A 17529-nucleotide genomic window follows, 5' to 3' on the forward strand; every position below is an offset into this window, starting at 1 on the left:
AGGGAGCTCTCACCCTGGCATGAGAGGTGAACCTAATTTCTTTTGTCCTAGCACGATTTTGTAGTAGAAGATAAGGTAGGTCATGTTTCTTTTTTAACTTTTTATTTTGAAATACTTTCAGATTTACAGGACAGTTACAAAAACAACACAAATCCCATTCAGAGAACTCCAATCTGCCTGTACACCCCCAGATATCCAGGTCTGCCAAACTTAACATTTTGCCATATTTGCCATATCATTCTAGTTGTCTATCCATCAATATTTCTCTCATTTCTGTCTCCTTTCTTATCCATTTTCTGAACACTTGAGTGTAGATTGTATACCTTATTTTCCGTGAATACTTAATACTGCCATCCACATTTTCTAAGAACAGGGATATTCACTGTAACCACCGAAAGTACAGTTATTGAGTTCAGGAAATTTAGCACTGATATAAAGCCTACAGCCTGTATTTCAAGTTTTTCATATATCCCAATAATGTCTCTCTGAGCCTTTTCTCCTCCCTTGGTAGCTCCCGGCCAGGATATTATATTACATTTACTGGCTGTCATCTCTTTAGTTGCTCTTTTCTTTTCTTTTTTTTTAATTGTGGGAAGATAGATTGTGTTCTTTGTCCTCCTTCCAATTTCATACTTGATTAAACATTTATTACTTGGTCCCCAGGACCTTGACAGTACTTAGCACATATATACAATAATGAGGCTAGGATAAATAGGTGAATAAGGAATAAACTGGAAGCATCTCTCAGAGACAAATGAGCTGAAATACGGGCGTTTAAGTAGATGCTATGTTAGTAAATGCAAGTGCTTGCATTTTCCCTTGATGTGTGCAATACATCTTTTTAAAATGTCTGCAATAGTTTACAATCAAAAGACCACAGTTCTGTTGGATTAGGGCAGAGAGAGAACTCCACCCGTCTATTTCATTTGCCAAAAGTTCACATTTGCTAGCTAGTACAAAGAGACTCAGTTGGTCTCAGCAGTAATGAGGATGCCACGGGTGAAAGGAAACAGTAAGTAGGTTCTGATATCAGAGGGTTGCAGAAGTCTGCATCAGTCACATCAATTTCATTTGGAAGTGACAAACTAGCATCAGCCAATAAAGCTAAATAGATTGTACTCCAGAATTCAAATATATGGATTCTTAACATGGTTCACCTGGAGGATGTTATATAATGCTGCTATCTTTGGATAAACTTCTCAGCTATGAGAGATAGGAAGGCTGATTGGAAAGAAGACCCTGAGTACCCGTCATCTTTCTGTAATGTACTAGCCAAGTGACCTTACACAAGCCACTTAACCTCTCTGAGTCTCAGTTTCTTTACCTGCAAAATGGGAATCATATTTACCATAGCTAATTTGTGGGGTTGTCCTAAGTGGCTCTGATAAATGGCTCTGATGAGTGAATTGGTGGATACTACATAAACAGTGAACCTCAAGGCAGTGTAAGGGTTCACTAAAAAAAACATTTACTGAGCATTGCTATATGCTGAGTAATATGCCTGAGATATAACAGTAATTATGTAAAGTCAGCTTTGTAATGATTGAGACTGAAACCTGTCAGAAACATTGGATCAAAGGAAAGCAAGGCTGCAGGTCTTCTAACTGACAGGTGGCAGTTTCTTCTGATATAAGGAGTTGGGTAGATACCCTGTCCAAATATATAGAAACTCAAGCAGGAAAAATATATTTCTTTGAGGGCTTCTCATTGTCACAGAGTGACCTGGGAATGGACCATCTTGAGTTGCCAGTGACACCTTGGGAGGACAGGAGCAGCTGCTGTTGGGAATGGCTGAGGGAGAAGGAATATTGACAAGGTATCGAGGGGTGGGCAATCAGGCCAGGAAGGAGAGAGGTCCAGAAATGGAAGTCATGGTTTGGGGTGGGATGGAGGCTGGGAGTTAGGTGGAAGAGGGGGAATGTGGGAACTACAGACCATCCTGAGTAGAACGTACTAGAGGGCTACGTGCAGGAACACAGTGTAAAACGACCCTCGATTCCTATCCATGAGAACTATTATTCCTATGGCAAATAGTTCTATGATTAAGGAGTGCTTTATCCCACATCCCTGAGGCTGGAGTGCCTATCCATTTCCTAGTGGGCTTTTGTGTAAATGTTGGGATGAGGAGAACCTGAGTCTCCTGTATCAAAAAAAACAGTCTGGGATCCAAACCTTGGAAACTTTCATCACAGATGCAGATGGCGCCGGTGGTGCAGTATCCGTGCCCACTGCAGAGTTTGGGGCAAGCCTCTCCGATGTACACATGGTCAATTGCCCAGCTTTGCTTCTCAATTTCTTCCCCTTTCTGGATCCAGCGGAACTGTGTGGCACTGAAAGTCCCACAGAAACCAGAGAAGATTCAGCAGGCTGTTATTTCCCTTGGCTGCATCCAGCCTCTAGCTGGAGACTATTTCTGAGAAAAGGGCTTCCAGACTTCCCCCTGAAACATCCTCACAACAGAGGGCATGGACTCTCAGACTCTGGGAGTATATCCCAAAATGCCTCTTTAATAGCGTATGCATCCCCTGAGAATTTTATGTGAATTTCCCATTCTATTCCATAAATATCTATGTCCACTCCTATAGAGCTGTATTATTTTCTAAGTCTATGAATAAAGTGAATGTTGTTCAAGGGAGACTACATTCCATCAAGTTTTCCTGTGCCTCTCTGCACAGCCCGACTCAGCCCTGCACACCTCAGAGAGGACAGCTTGAGGAGTGCTGTCTTTGTGAGGTCAGAGCACTGGGGCAAGTGTTGAAAACAACTGGTGCAAATTCCAGGTCTTTGGGGTCTGTGATTTGAGGTCTCTGAGTTTGACAGGTGCTGAGGTATTTAGCGTAAAAAAAAATTGTGATTCTGTGAATCATTTACAAACAAACTCCTATTTCTTCCTAGTTCTTCATGGAACATGCAATTGTCATTTCGGCCTCACTGTATCTGTTGATTCCAGCTCCCCGCACAAGCTCTGCACAGATGTCAGACAATCCACACAGTGTTCCTTATCATGCAGCCTACCTGGAGGAGACATGGTCAGGCAGCTGAATGGTGATTCTCTTCCAGCTTGAGCTGTTGACAGCATTATAGATGGTGGCTTCATGGAACTGGAAGGGGGAGCAGCCGATGCTATTTGAAGAAGAAGGAAGGCATTGGGTCTGCACGAGCTGCCAGGAATCTGACCTGCAGAAACCAAAGAAGTTACGTTAGACAAATCTCAAGAGAAACCTATGATTTGTCTAAAGTCAAAGTAATGGTTTGGTGTCGTGGTTAAATTAAGCTATTAAATTAACTAACATATTTATAATTACAGACCATAAAAAGAAAACTTGAAAATGAGTTCATGCAAGAAATATTCTGATTTTTTAAAAAGTACACTGATATAGTCATGGACAATAGTATGAAAAATAGCATGCATTATAGTGATATTTTTATTAGAAATAGACCTGGAGTTGATTGACAAAACTTTCTATCTACCCAACTTAGCTCAACATATTTCATTTTTGTAAGTGGTGGTGGGAGATGGGGCTGTCAACATATTAATAAGGGGTAATCACGTATTACGATGACTTTTATTCAGTGCTGCCACTATGCTTTAGGATGTGTGACTGTGGCTAAAGCATACTTAGATATTTCATTGATTTAAAGTTTCATTAGTACATGAAAACAGAAAGTTCTACTGTTAAGACAAATATAGTGTCTTACTTATTTTAAAACATAAGGTTTGTTGACTGCAGTCTAGTATGCAACTTGCTTTTTCTTGGTTTGCAGGACAATTTTGAAAAGAAAACTTATTTGTACCTTTTATACAAATGAAGTTTGTATATAACAAATACATATGAACTATCGCTTTCCATAGACAAGGTTATTCTTCTGTAGGCAGTTGCCTTAAAAAACAGACAACCATTTGAATTGTGTATTCACATTTTAATGAAGTGTAAAGATGATTTCACTGACCTTGCATCCTTAGTGTACTCCAACATTACAGAATGAAGGTCACCACAAGAAGTGGCTTCACAACCCACCACAATCTAAAATAAACAATATGGATCAGGTTAGATGAAACAATATCTAATCTCTTACTTAGAAACCTCATGGCTCTCTGCTATGACTCTGTTAGGTAATCAAGAGATATTTAGAGAAGCTTTTAAAGAGCAGCCTATGCAGACACCAAAAATGTGTTCTGTTAAAGACATGCAGTTTTGCCTGTAGATGAAAACTAAAGTTTAAAAAACCACTGTTTCTATTTACTTAAAGAATATCACATATTAATAATTAATTTGGGGAAGATAAGCTGGCCAAAAAGAAAGTAATGCTAGGAGAATTTATGGAAAGAAATTCAAAGTATCACTGGTTCAAAACATTTTCAACTGATTTCTGAACTTCCTTGACATTACTATCAAATTTTTATATTAAAAATAATAATTTTAAATTGCTATTCATTTGTAGGGATTCCCCATTTCCATATGAATACAAAACTTCCCATATAATATGCAATTAAATGCTTGAGTAATTAATAATGTAAAAATGCTATAAAAATTTGGTGATTCAAATTAAGTCCTAATCATCTATTTAATCAATAAGTCCTATTTCAGAGCTGATGATACTAGAAAGAGAGAGAAAGAAAAGAGAGAGAGAGAACTGTGCAATATAATGTAAGAAAAGAGAGAGAGTTATGGGGAACTAGAAGTAGGCAGAGGTACCTATTTGGGCTTTTTATTTATAAGGTTAATGTCATATTATACCTAACACAGTTAGTTACATTTCTTGCTATGTGCCAACATATCTGTAGATTTTATCTAATCATACTTGAATAAAGCCTTTGCAAAAGATTACTTCTTTTATTCATAAGATCAAGTGTCTCTGAATGGATGAAACTGATCATTTCCTTATAGTTGTCAAAATAAGCATTTTTCTCCCCTGCTGATATAATATAACGTTGTTTTGAAGAGCTTCTTTCCCTTACTTTAAACTGTATCATGTATCCTGGCTGTATAATGAGTTCTCGGGAGGAGAGAGCATTATGAGTCTTGTCCTTCTTTTTATTTGGCCAGTAGAGGTGGAAGGATGGATTGCCACAGAATCCTGCCGTCCTTACTGCATTAGGGTAAAAACTCCAGTTTTCTTCGTGGGATGTGCCTTCTGTTTAGGTAAATTGGAAACAACATTGCATATTAGTCTCTTAAACTGATTGGTTTATTTTTTAATTACTGAAACATCTATGCTCCAACTTTTGCTTACCCTTTGAGATTTAAGATGGTGTAACATATAAATTCAAGATAAGAAAACAAATTTAGAAAAAATTATCAAATGACAGTATAATGATTATCCAACTTTTAAATGTAGCTGCTAGTCTGAGTAACTTGCACCATTACAAAATTCTTGGAACACCTTTTTTTTTCTTCAGTAGCTTAATACAAGAAAAGTTTATTTCTTACATATGATTCATGTCCAACATGGGTAGGGTTCTATGATTTTTATACTTCTGTATTAATTCAGGAACCCAAGGATTCAGGTTTCATGTCAACTGTATATTTACAATCTTTACAATATTGGGAAGGAGTTCTGGAGGCAATTTAGTGCTTTGGCCCAGAACATTATTTTGACCCAGAACTTATCTGCCAGAACTAGCCGCATGGCCCCACCCAAGCACAAGCGTGCCAGGGAGTTCAATGCTTCGTATAGGCAAAGGGGGAAGAGAACCAATGTTAGTTAGTGGTCAGAATTAAGGGTCATCATGTGTGCTTTTGGGACACTTTTTAAACCAGTACAATATGTATCTGTGTTATAGAAATTCTCAAAGAAACTAAAATTATTTTGTGCTACTGAAATTTCAAAATACATTTAAAGAGAGCAGATGTGGCTCAAGCAGTTGAGCGCCTGCTTCCCACATGGGAGGTCCTGGGTTTGGTTCCCAGTGCCTCTCAAAAACAAACAAACAAACAACAAGCAAACAAACAAAAAAACCAACTCAGGGGAGCTGATGCGGCTCAGTGGTGGAGTGCCAGCTTGCCACATATGAGGTCCTGGGTTTCATCCCAGCCCTGGTACCTCAAAAAAAAAAAAAAAAAAAAAAAAAAATTGATAAATAAAAATAAAAATTTAAAGCTAGACATTTTGTCTTTATCAGGATTTATTAAATTCTCAGTTGACATTTCAATAAGCAGCCAGTCTTGAAGATTTATAAACAGTGGGTAAAATAATAGCTACCACATGTTGAGCAGCAAATATGTTTTAGTCACTATCCTAAATGCTTTTCATGTAGTATCTCATCTGAAGACAGCAACAAAGGGCTCACAGGAAAGGAAAGTGCTTGATGTCCTCTCTCTTACCATCATCAAAAGTGTCTACCAGTTGACTAGGGTTGATTTCTGCTCCTCCAATCAAAATGTTGTCCAGTGCCCACTGAGCACGCTCAACCCCAGAGACCACAATTCCATTGCTGATCACGAAAGGCTGCCACCAGCGAAGTCGAGTTGTGTTGGTTAGGGCATCCTCAGGGAGAAGTATGTAGTCATGTCTAACAGATATGTATTTTTGGTAATCCATCTCATGGAGCAAAGCCCAGGTAATTCCTGTAATGACAAATACACCAACGAAGTAACAGATCTGGGAAAATAAAAGGCAGGAAGGCAGGAAGGAAGAAAGGAAGGAAGGAAGCACACTGCAAATACTGTGTACTTTGCCAAAGAAACCTTCAACTAGGACATGGGAAGCTGGTTCTTGGTGATTTCTCTTACTTTAATGTAGGTGTTCACCACATATGAACACTGTCTCAAAAATGAGGCTGATCATAAGAGGGGAAGGATATTTTAAAAAATGTGGCTCATAATTAAACTATAATAATTGATTTTGATCAATTTAGAGTGTAACTAAAAATAAAAACACCAAAGTGAAAGTTACATATTTTCTGCTTTTAACATTTTATTCTAGATTCCTCTAAGCATTATTTCTCATATATAAGGAGTTACACCTATTTTTGCATGTTTTTAGATAAGAACTTCTAGCTAATATTTAAAATGTAGCCATTATAATTCGACTGCAATTTGGAATTAGTTGGACTGAGCTGAAGGTTCTCTCTTATAAATTGATACAGTGTAGATGGGATGTTTACTTAAGGAAATACCCTGCAGATTGCCTTAAATATTTTAGGGTTATCTGTTTATATGCTAGTTGTTGAGAATCACACATACCTGTTAAAGCAGAGTTTCTAAAGACTTCTAGTTTCAAAGAGATAAAAGAGAATTTTTTTATGTGGCCTATGACAAGGCTTTTCACTAATTTAGCCTATCTTCTTTCACAATGAATGAAGTTTACTTGTAGACTCAACAGCATTTATTTCATGCTTATTCACATCAAAGCTATTTAAAATACTTTAAAAATGTCTTAAAAATTATCTTTTGCTAAAAACCATTCAATTAAAAATTTCTTAATGGTATCAATCTCAAGCTTCAGTTAAGCACAAGAGATTATTTTCTTTATTCATGAAGTTTGGGGTTTATTTTATTTCTCTCTTTTTTGGTAGATTTTGCATAACATGGGTGCCATATGTGCAGAACAGTTGATACATGAAAGATCTGTAGCTTTCTCCTTAGAGTTTTTTTTTTTTTTAAAGGAAGTACCAGGGATTGAACCTGGGACCTCCTACATGGGAAGCAGGTGCTCAACCACACAAGCTACATCTGCTCCCCTGAGGTTTTTTAATTTTTAACACTGCCTTCCACATTGCGCAGCCAGCAAAGCTTTGGAGAGACTTTTCTGAGGAATGTAGGATGGAGTTTGGAAATCTGTTCTGTTATGGGTTGAATTTTGTCCCTCAGAGAGAAATGTTTGAGTCCTAACCCCCATCCTGTGAAGATGGCCCGATTTGGAAACAAAGTCCTTGGACACGTGATTACTTCCAATGAGCCCAATGTGGATCAGGGTGGGTCTGAATCCAATAGGACAGGTGTCCTTATGAGAAGAGGAGAACTTGGTCACAGACACACACAGACACGAGGGGAGAAGGAAATGTGAGGACAGAAGCAGAGACTGAAGTGCTGTGGTTTTAAGCGGAGGACTGCCAAGGATTGTCTGCAAATCACCTGAAGCTAGAAAGAGGCAAGGAAGCGTTCTCACCTCCAGGTTTCAGAGGGAGAAAGGCCCTAGTGACACCTTCATTTCAGACTCCTTGCCTCTGGAACCGGGAGATGATACATTTCTGTTGTTTTAACCCTCCGAGCTTGTGGTACTTTGTTGTGCAGCCCTAGGAAACCACAACATGCTCCAAAGCCGGGCTTTCACCCCTCCACTCACCTCCATTGGTGGAGTAGTCCAACAGCACGCCTTCCTTCCGGCAGATGGGCCGATGGCAAGAGGTCATGTTGTTCTCACTACCGATTCGCCCCCAGTATTGCAGGAATCTGAGTGCAAGCACATATTTGGATAAGCAGAAAAATGGTTAATTAGCAGATATCTGTCTAGAACAAATACTTTACTAAAGTCTAGGTCAACAACTTCTTCCACACAGATGTGCCTTGCTTTGGAACCACTTTGCTACGCTGAGATGAAGATGCCCCCAAAGTTGACTTACTTTGCACCCCTGAGATCCAAATCTTGTGTGATGGCTTGTCTCACAGTGGATCCCCCAAAATAGAGTGCTGTGTCCTCAGCAAGAATCCCACACTCAGTACAAGTACTTCCACCCTCTAAGGACATCCACAAGTCAGGCTTGATTTCTTCACTGTCAAAGCGTTCCTTCAGAAAAGTCTGGAAAAAATAAGTGGGACATGGTGAAAAAACAATTTCAGATCCTAACTACGGGATATTTAAGATAAAAAGATGGATTTTAAAAAAATGGAGCTCATTCCAAATGTTTTTCCTCACATACCTAAAAACAACAGGATATCTCTGCAATGCTCTTTTCTATCACATTTTTAAGATTATTTAAATTGCTTAAATATTAATGTGTAGTAATTGGACCCAATGTTCCGCAAGAAATCCTAAAACAAAACAACTATAAAGCTAACTATAGTACTACTCTAGTTTATAAAAAGGTATTGAAGCAGGAAGCAGCTGTGGCTCAATCAGCTGGGCTCCCGTCTATCATATGGGAGGCCCTGGCTTCCCATCCTGGGGCCTCCTTGTGAAGGCAGGCTCACCCGCATGCCATGGAGAGCCGCCCAGCCCATAAGCACCACGAGAGCCGACTCAGCAAGGTGATGTAACAAAAAAAGGGAGCCAAGCAAAAACACAGAAGAGTGCACAGTGAATCGACACAGCGAGCAGACAGCATGCAAAAAGCCACAAGGCGGGGGGGGGGGGGGGGGGGAGTATTGAAGCATGTACTCCCAAAGTACATATTAATTTTATAGTATGTCATATAATGTATTATGTACACTATGAAGCAGGCACAAATATTTGACATTTTAAAGGAATGAGATAAAATATAGGAGGGAAATTTTTTTAAGGAGGTACCAGAAACTGAACCCAGGACCTGGTACATGGGAAGCAGGTGCTCAACCACTGAGCTACATCTGCTCCCCAAAGAGTAAAATATAAACAGGAGTTCTAACGTTTTATTTTTCCCCAAATGGGTTTTCTTGTCCTTAGAGTATGTGCCCGTCCCTTTGGAGACTGCTCTTTTAGGCTATCAGGACTTATCAGCTCTAGCACAGAGTGATCCTGGAAGGACTAAATGGTTATTCAGGGAGATCTGAGACCACATATTCCTGTCTGAAGTCAAAGATGCTTATCACATACTTATCAAGGCATCTTGCAGGGAGATGGGGGAGAAGAACACAAAGTCTAGAATAAAATCTTTTCACTGGGTCTGCAGTTTATCCTAAGAAAAAATCATCAACAGTGAGGAATAGTCTATTTCCCAAGATCGTGGATAAATAAAATATTAAAGTTCATTATGGCTGCATTTTATATAAAATTAGCTCATTCTCTCCTATCATAGGATCTTGAATTTGAAAAAGACCTATATTTGTTTGTTTTCTATTTGAGGATAATCTGATTTTCTACTCATTTTGTCCATAGTATAATTTTACCTTGAGTTGAGGCCCAAAGTTTTTTGTATGTTTGATTGATTTTTTTAAAAAAAATGCTGAAACCCCTGATCAAAGCACTGTTTTTCTTTTTAAACAATGGGAATATTATCATGAAAACAATGGCAATAACAGTGAAAGTAATTTGTCATAATTGCAATTTTAGTAACTGTCTATGGATTTGTGTAAGTTTACTATACTTTCAACTTCTTTAGGAGAGTTTAGTTGCTACATTATCATTGTAGTCAAAATTATTTAAATAAGCCCTCTTTTCTCCAAACTTAGAACATGATCAACTCTAAAGTTAAAGCTATGCAGTCATGTGCCATTCCTGTCTTACTGATGTTTAGGAAATAATTACAGTTTTTAAAGTGGAGGTTTCTGTGTGAGAACATGAGTCAGAAGGAATGCCTGGCTAATCATGTAAACTCTCATTATAAAGATGTGAATAAGAGCTCATAATATAGATTTGTATATTTTTTATCCATCTGGGGAATGCTAATGAATTTTAGTATTTATGAAAGAAACTAGAATTATTTTTTAGTTGATTCAATACTGGTGGCATACAAAGCTATGCTTGTCATTTGATAATCTCATTTGATAACAAAGGGACACAAGTAAGCACTGCCTCTATTTTTAATTTATAAATACCAAAATTGTTAAGTATTGTAGAAAACAATGACAGAATAGACTTTGCTTGATTTGCCTCTCCTATGTTGGATTTCAATCATTATGCTTTTTGGTTTACTCATTTTTCTGTTATTATGATGATGAATGCATTACGTTTATTTTCAGGAAAAGAATGACTAGCAAGTGTGTTGCACAACTGAACTTATTCTACATATTAAATAATAATATAACAGCTAAAGCTTATGAGAATGAACTCTCTATTCTTTTTTTTTTTTTAAGATTTATTTATTTATTTAATCCCCCCCCTCCCCCCGGCTGTCTGTTCTCTGTGTCTGTTTGCTGCATCTAGTTTCTCTGTCTGCTTCTGTTGTCGTCAGCGGCACGGGAAGTGTTGGCGGTGCCATTCCTTGGCAGACTGCACTTTCGCGCTGGGCGGCTCTCCTTACGGGCGCACTCCTTGGCGTGGGGCTCCCCTACGCGGGGGACACCCCTGCGTGGCGCGGCACTCCTTGCACGCATCAGCACTGCGCATGGGCCAGCTCCACACGGGTCAAGGAGGCCCAGGGTTTGAACCGTGGACCTCCCATGTGGTAGATGGACGCCCTAACCACTGGGCCAAGTCCGTTTCCCTCTATTGTTAACACAACCATTTTTCAGCAGTTAGAGAATCTGAACCCAGAATTTTCTGAATGGAAACTCAGGTACTTTTTGAAAATTTGGTCTTTTGTGATAATGTAGGTATATATTCACTTTATTTCATAACAACACAGTGACCTCCTTCAAACAGTGCATCTGTTGAAAAAGCGAAGAAAGCTTAATATTGATTGACTTTAAGATATAAAAAACCCAGAGTATTTATGTTCTTTAATCTATACAGTCTAGTTTATTTTGTGATTTAGATAAATTTACCAGAACTTACTCCTAATATTCTTGTATATAAGAAACCTAAGACATACTGTCTAATAGTTTCCATCCAAATAATTTATTTTCCAAGGACCCCAAAGGATGCTGTTAGAGATTTTCAGTCTCATATTATCAGTTGATTCTTAAGGCATGGTCTGCAGTGCAAGCAAGTGCTTCCAGCATTTACCTTACCTTCAGAGTGTGAGTCAAGTAGCAGTTTGGGCCAGAGTATCCTGGGTCACAGATGCACTGTTCATTTAAGCAATCTCCATGGCCCCTGCAGTTGTCCAAACATCCAGGGCCCAGGTAGAAATTATCAATTGCCCATTGCATATCTGAGTACTTCTGATAGAACCTAAACCTTACTGGACTATTGGCAGCACAAAAGAAAAGGATGAAAAAAGCGAAAGTTAACTTTATTCAGGTTCACTTAAGACATTTTTATAGGATAAAATGGGTCAATAAAAAAATGCTTTCTGACTGCTGTTCTCTTTCTGTGTCTAGCAGTGGAACTTTAACACTGGTAGTCTGTTCTATTTTATAGTGTCTGAGCAAACTTGTCAAAACAAAATGAAAATACAGTGGAATCTCTATTTCAAGCAATAGGAATATTTAAAAATACAACTCTGTAACAACCATAAAACAGGTTTCTTATGAACTGGAATCCAGTGATTATGACATAATTTGGATTCATTAATTGCATTTCTGAGATCGTATGGAGGCGACTGAGCCCTTTGATGGGGACATAGTCAGATACACACAGTCCTCAGGTGGCTGCGGAATAGCGACTTCTGCATATAACCAACTGAAGATAAGCAGTGTTCTCAGAGCAACTCTGCTGATTAGAACACAATTTGGGAAGGGTTATATTAATATTGTGACAATTTCCCTGAGATTTTAATTTCATTATTCTCTGTCTTCTGGCAAAAAAAATAAACAAGCCTTGTAATCAACTTTATCTTAAAATGAGCCACCCGATTTTGGTGTAAAGAATCCAAAGTGCACGAGGGAACTTCCTGAGGTAATGTCAAGGTTCCACACCTTGTTACGCAATGGTAAAAAGTCATTGAACTGACTCTGGTTAAGATCTGTGCATTTACTGTACGTAAATTATACCTCATTATAAAAGACGAGAGTAGGAGGGGAGCAATGAGTCTATGGTGGATGTTCTCGTGGCACTTCAATATCCATTTGATTCCAGATGATTCATGTGAGATAATTATAACTCCACTAACCACTGGCTCAGGAATGGGAATTCTTTTTTTTAAACTTTATTTTGAAATAAGTTTTAGGTTATAGAAAAGTCACATAGAAAATCAGGAGATTCACACATATCCCACCACTTCCCCTTCCATGTTTTTCCCTATTAATAATGTCTTACACGAGTATGGTACATTTGTTACAATTGATGAACAAATAAGGAAGCATTGCTACTAACCATGGTCAATTGTTTACATTATCATTTATACTTTGCACTGTACAATTTTATAGGTTTTGACAAAATGTATAATGGCCTATATCTGTCATTGCAAAATTGTGCAGAACAATTTTAATGCAGGAATGGGTATTCTTAAGCTCATCTGGCCCATTGAGATTCTAGCCCTAGTTCTCTTTGAGAGAAAAGTCATTCCATTTCTTTCCCATACGATATGGGTACAGAAGCATTCAGTTCGGGTTTTTTGGTAGCCCGGTTATGTTCGTGGGGGCAGCCAGCGTGAAGGCTGGGTATGCCACCACTGCTGTGGACAGCAGAGTAAAGACTGAGAGCAAGAGAGAAGGAAAGAACAATATCCTTGAAGATATGAAGGATATTTCGCCCATGAATCAACCAATCCTATAGTCTACTTGGCTTTGGAATTTTCATCATAGATAGAGCCAATTTCATTTTTATTTGAGCTAGTTTAAGTCGGGTTTTCTGTTACCCGCAGCTGGAAGAATCCTGACTTAGTCTCCTAGTATGTGAACCAAATAAACCCTTTAAATGAATTCCTGAAAACTGTGAGTGGTCATGTAGTAAATGGTATCTACGGGGGTCCTGAAAAAGCCATGTGTAAGCACCTTAGTTAAAGGATCAGCATATTTTGGCATGTATCACATTCTGTTTCATAAGAAGTTCCTTCATTTAGCCAGACTATATGATTAATACAGCTGAGGTGCACCTGCCATTTTCTTCAATGTTTCTTTTTTCCTAAATTTCACAGAAGGGAAGTCTTAGTCTTTTGGAGTTGCCTGAACACATCCACAGACTTTCCAGAGCATGGTTTAATCACCTGGCTTCACCACTGCTCATGGCTAATTACTTTTCTCTACAGGTGCAGGGCTTAATGTATTGATAACAGAAAAATAAAACCTATAAACCACACTTGTACAAATAGCATTATGAATTAGGACTTGCTTGTGGCTCTGTATATCATGGATCAATAAGGCAATAATGTGGAACGTGTTTGATTCATGGTGGACCACAGTCTATAAAGCTGGTCAGGTAGAGTACACCTTTTCTTTTGGCTCCAAGGCCATCACTATTGCTCTGTCCTCATTTGAAACATTGAGTTGTGCAAAGTGGAAAGGCCTGTCAAGGCATTTCTTGCCTGTATGAGAATTACAATTTGAGGTCTCCTGAAGTTAGCTTATCATAAGTCACCAATTAGAGAACCTATAGAGTTTGGGAGGCCGTGTTTTATCCACAATTATACATAATTTCATCCTTGACAACAGTGTCCCTAACCCACTCCTGACTTCTCAGAACCAAGCTTTATTTACTTTTCTACTTACTTTCCCACTAAGCTTTCAGGAAGTGGGTAAGTGGTCCTTTTCCACCCTTTTGTTGGAAAGAATACAGATGGCTGAGAAACACCTCCAGAGCATTTTGGGTCAGCAGGTAAGCACTGAGGGACCAGGTAATTCCAGCTCACACCAAAGTCAGTAGAATACTGCACATGAATTTGATTCTGGGTAATTTTTTCAGATGCTTTACATCCAACAGAGATCTAATAAATATAGAAAAGATTGTCAAGGCATTAAAATCATATTACATATTTCTTCTCTGTGGACTTCGGCAGCATAAAAATCATTGATCACTTGATAAACACTGCACCCTAACCATTCTGTATTTTCAGGTTCATTGTTTTGTTCTGCTCATGGACAGGGAGCGTTGAGATGTTTGCCCAAGGTGATAGATTATACCAAGTGCCAAATATATTGTGCAGGGGGTTTGGAGAGAAGCTGAAACCTGTGTGTCTGCCATGGTTGGCTAGTTGCCTTGGAAAGCTTGGACCCACTCTTACAAATTGTTGTTTGTTGTGTTAATGGTCTGGCACTTTTTTTTTTGGCAGAATGCTTGACCAAGAAGGATTGCTAACAGCTTTACCAATTTTGCTATTTTGTAGTACAATTTATGACTCTCAATAAATCATTTTCAACAACAACTGAAATGGAATGAAGTGATAACAGACGGTATTTTTAATAGGACACAGCACCCTTTGTTAATGGCGATGGCCATATGCGACATTTGTTGATAGTACAGTGGGATTTAGGTAGACAGAATACATTGTTTGACAGAATCTTGGCCAAAATATTGAAGTTAATTAAGTCTAAAATTGGCATTAATGCTAATCATGTTTTGTTCTATAATTTTCTTCCTCCATAAACGTCAAAATATTCTTGTACAAAAGTAGATATAGCCTATTATATTAATACAGTGTAATATAGTATTTTTATTATAGCTTAATCTCCTTTTAAAGAGAAAATGTGCCTAAATTCTTATATTTTTAAAATTTTTAAATTTTTTATTATTTTTTAAATTAAAATTAATAGATCAGAAGGAATGTTACATTAAAAAACATAAAAAAACAAAAAAAAAGAGGTTCCTATATAACCCACTCCCCACCTCCACATCATTGTATATTTGTATTTTTTTGAAGATATATACATTGCAAAAAAAAGTTACATTAAAAAATATAAGAGGTTCCTGTATACCTCCTATCGCCCCACCCCACTCCTCCCACACCAACAACCTTCCTCATCATCGTGGCATACTCATTGCACTTGGTGAACACATTTTGGGGCACAGCTGCACTACACAGATAACGGTCTACCCCGTAGTTCGCATTCTCCCCCAGTACATTCAGTGGGTCATGGCAGGATATATAAAGTCCAGCATCTGACCCTGAAATATCATTAATGCAACTCAAAATCCCCAAAATGCCCCCACATCACCTCTCTTCTACCCTCTCCCTGCCCTCAGCAACTACTGTGGCCACTTTCTCCACCTTGAAGCTAAAATTTCTTCTATTACTTGTCACAATAGTTTTATAGTAGAATATCAGTAAGTCCACTCTAGTCCATATTTTATTCCTCCATTCTGTGGACCCTGGGATGGTGATGTCCACTCCACCTCTAGATCAAGAGGGGGCTTAGATTCCACATGGTGGTGGATGCAATTCCTCTGCTTACAGTTGTAGGCATCTTGATTCCCTGGTGTGGTGGTTGACCATCTTCACCTCCCTGTTAGCTGACCTGGGTAAGACCAATGAACTCAGAGAGCAGGAGTGGCCACTCTGCTGAGGCTCGGGGCCCAGCTGGCACATGTGTGCCTAAATTGTATAATGATTTAACTTGGGGAACTAACTCAGGGAATTAGAATCAGAATCCTCTATTTTTAATTATCAATATTTAATATCCAATCAGTATATAGACCAATTAAACTGGTATTCAGACCTGAATGTAAACATTTGCTCTCATGAATGTTTTATCTTGAAATAGTTGAGAAAGGAAATATTTTTCAGCTTCAAGTAATATATAGTTGAGCTGTATAATATTACCTTAACATTAAGTTTTACTTTTCAAAGTATATATTAAGTAAATATTAGAGTCTTTGCCTCTATAATTTTTTTCATTTCTTATATTGCTAATGTATGGTTATTTATGTAATATACAAGTTACATAACATTTTCACCTTGAATTGCATAATCCAGCCTTCAGTGGGAGTGAGGTCGTGGGTCACTGCATATACTTCTCTTCCATCATGGCTGCCACAAATCATGACACCATCAGGGGAGTCACAGAATCTTTCCACCGTACAATCATCATGGAATAGCCAATGCTCATTCACTTAAAAGAGGGATAAAAATTTTATGACAAACAAAAATACTTGAATTAAATTTCTACTTTAAACAAGATGTAGAATTATTTTCACTAGAAATCTGTCTTATATTATGTCCAACCCATGACTAAATACTGATGTAAATGCATAGTTTTAGGAACATGGATACTCAGAGGATTGAAGTAAACCTACCATCTGGCATTTGCAAATCTACACTTGGGGAAAAAGTGTTTGATTGTATGTGTTGTAAATAAAAATCAAAGGGAAAAAAATCAAAGGGGAATGTATATCTAATTTTTTGACAGACATTTAATTTTTAGGCAGGATCTAAAGAAGGAGAAGAATTTTTAGTAATATGATGGGGAAGTGAATTAGCTCCTTCTACTCAAATTCTGATAATGTTAATCCTGGTAATTAAAAAACTTGTAGTGAAATTTTTATTCTGCCTTTTAAATTAAACAATCGAATTATTTGAGGGGCCCAGAAATGACTTGAGGAAAACTAAAAGTTTACATTGCACAATTTGTTATAAAGATTCCTTTTAAGTCCTGAGATGTGACACCATACTTAAGTTGCCAAAAATGAAAATAACATTTATTTAAGAGACTAGGATTATTTCCAGAGTAATGCTATTTTAAGTTTACCTCAGTAATATTCTTAATATCTCGTTATCTAGATATGGATATTTACACATTCAGAATAGGGAAGTGGACTTGGCTCAATGGATAGAGCATCTGCCTACCACATGGGAGGTCCATGGTTCAAACTCAGGGCCTCCTCGACCCGTGTGGAGCTGGCCCATGCGCAGTGCTGATGTGCGCAAGGAGTGTGGTACCACGCAGGGGTGTTAGCCGTGTAGGGGAGCCCCAC

The 17529-nt window shown here is 38.1% G+C and overlaps 1 protein-coding gene across 1 annotated transcript in view; it reads right to left on the reverse strand.

The window, feature by feature from the left end:
• Positions 1–17529, reverse strand: part of RELN (reelin) — a 516519-nt gene that overhangs the window by 13439 nt on the left and 485551 nt on the right. Inside the window, exons 51-60 of the mRNA XM_058297120.2 lie at positions 16513–16667; positions 14331–14545; positions 11751–11928; positions 8567–8742; positions 8290–8396; positions 6327–6569; positions 4961–5136; positions 3952–4025; positions 3016–3177; positions 2173–2330 (exon numbers count right to left, since the gene is read on the reverse strand). Of these exons, the coding sequence (XP_058153103.1) occupies positions 2173–2330; positions 3016–3177; positions 3952–4025; positions 4961–5136; positions 6327–6569; positions 8290–8396; positions 8567–8742; positions 11751–11928; positions 14331–14545; positions 16513–16667 (1644 nt within the window). The remainder of the gene's footprint in view (positions 1–2172; positions 2331–3015; positions 3178–3951; positions 4026–4960; positions 5137–6326; positions 6570–8289; positions 8397–8566; positions 8743–11750; positions 11929–14330; positions 14546–16512; positions 16668–17529) is intronic.

Source organism: Dasypus novemcinctus, chromosome 5 (genome assembly GCF_030445035.2).
Source record: "Dasypus novemcinctus isolate mDasNov1 chromosome 5, mDasNov1.1.hap2, whole genome shotgun sequence".
In the NCBI taxonomy this organism is placed as follows: domain Eukaryota; kingdom Metazoa; phylum Chordata; class Mammalia; order Cingulata; family Dasypodidae; genus Dasypus; species Dasypus novemcinctus.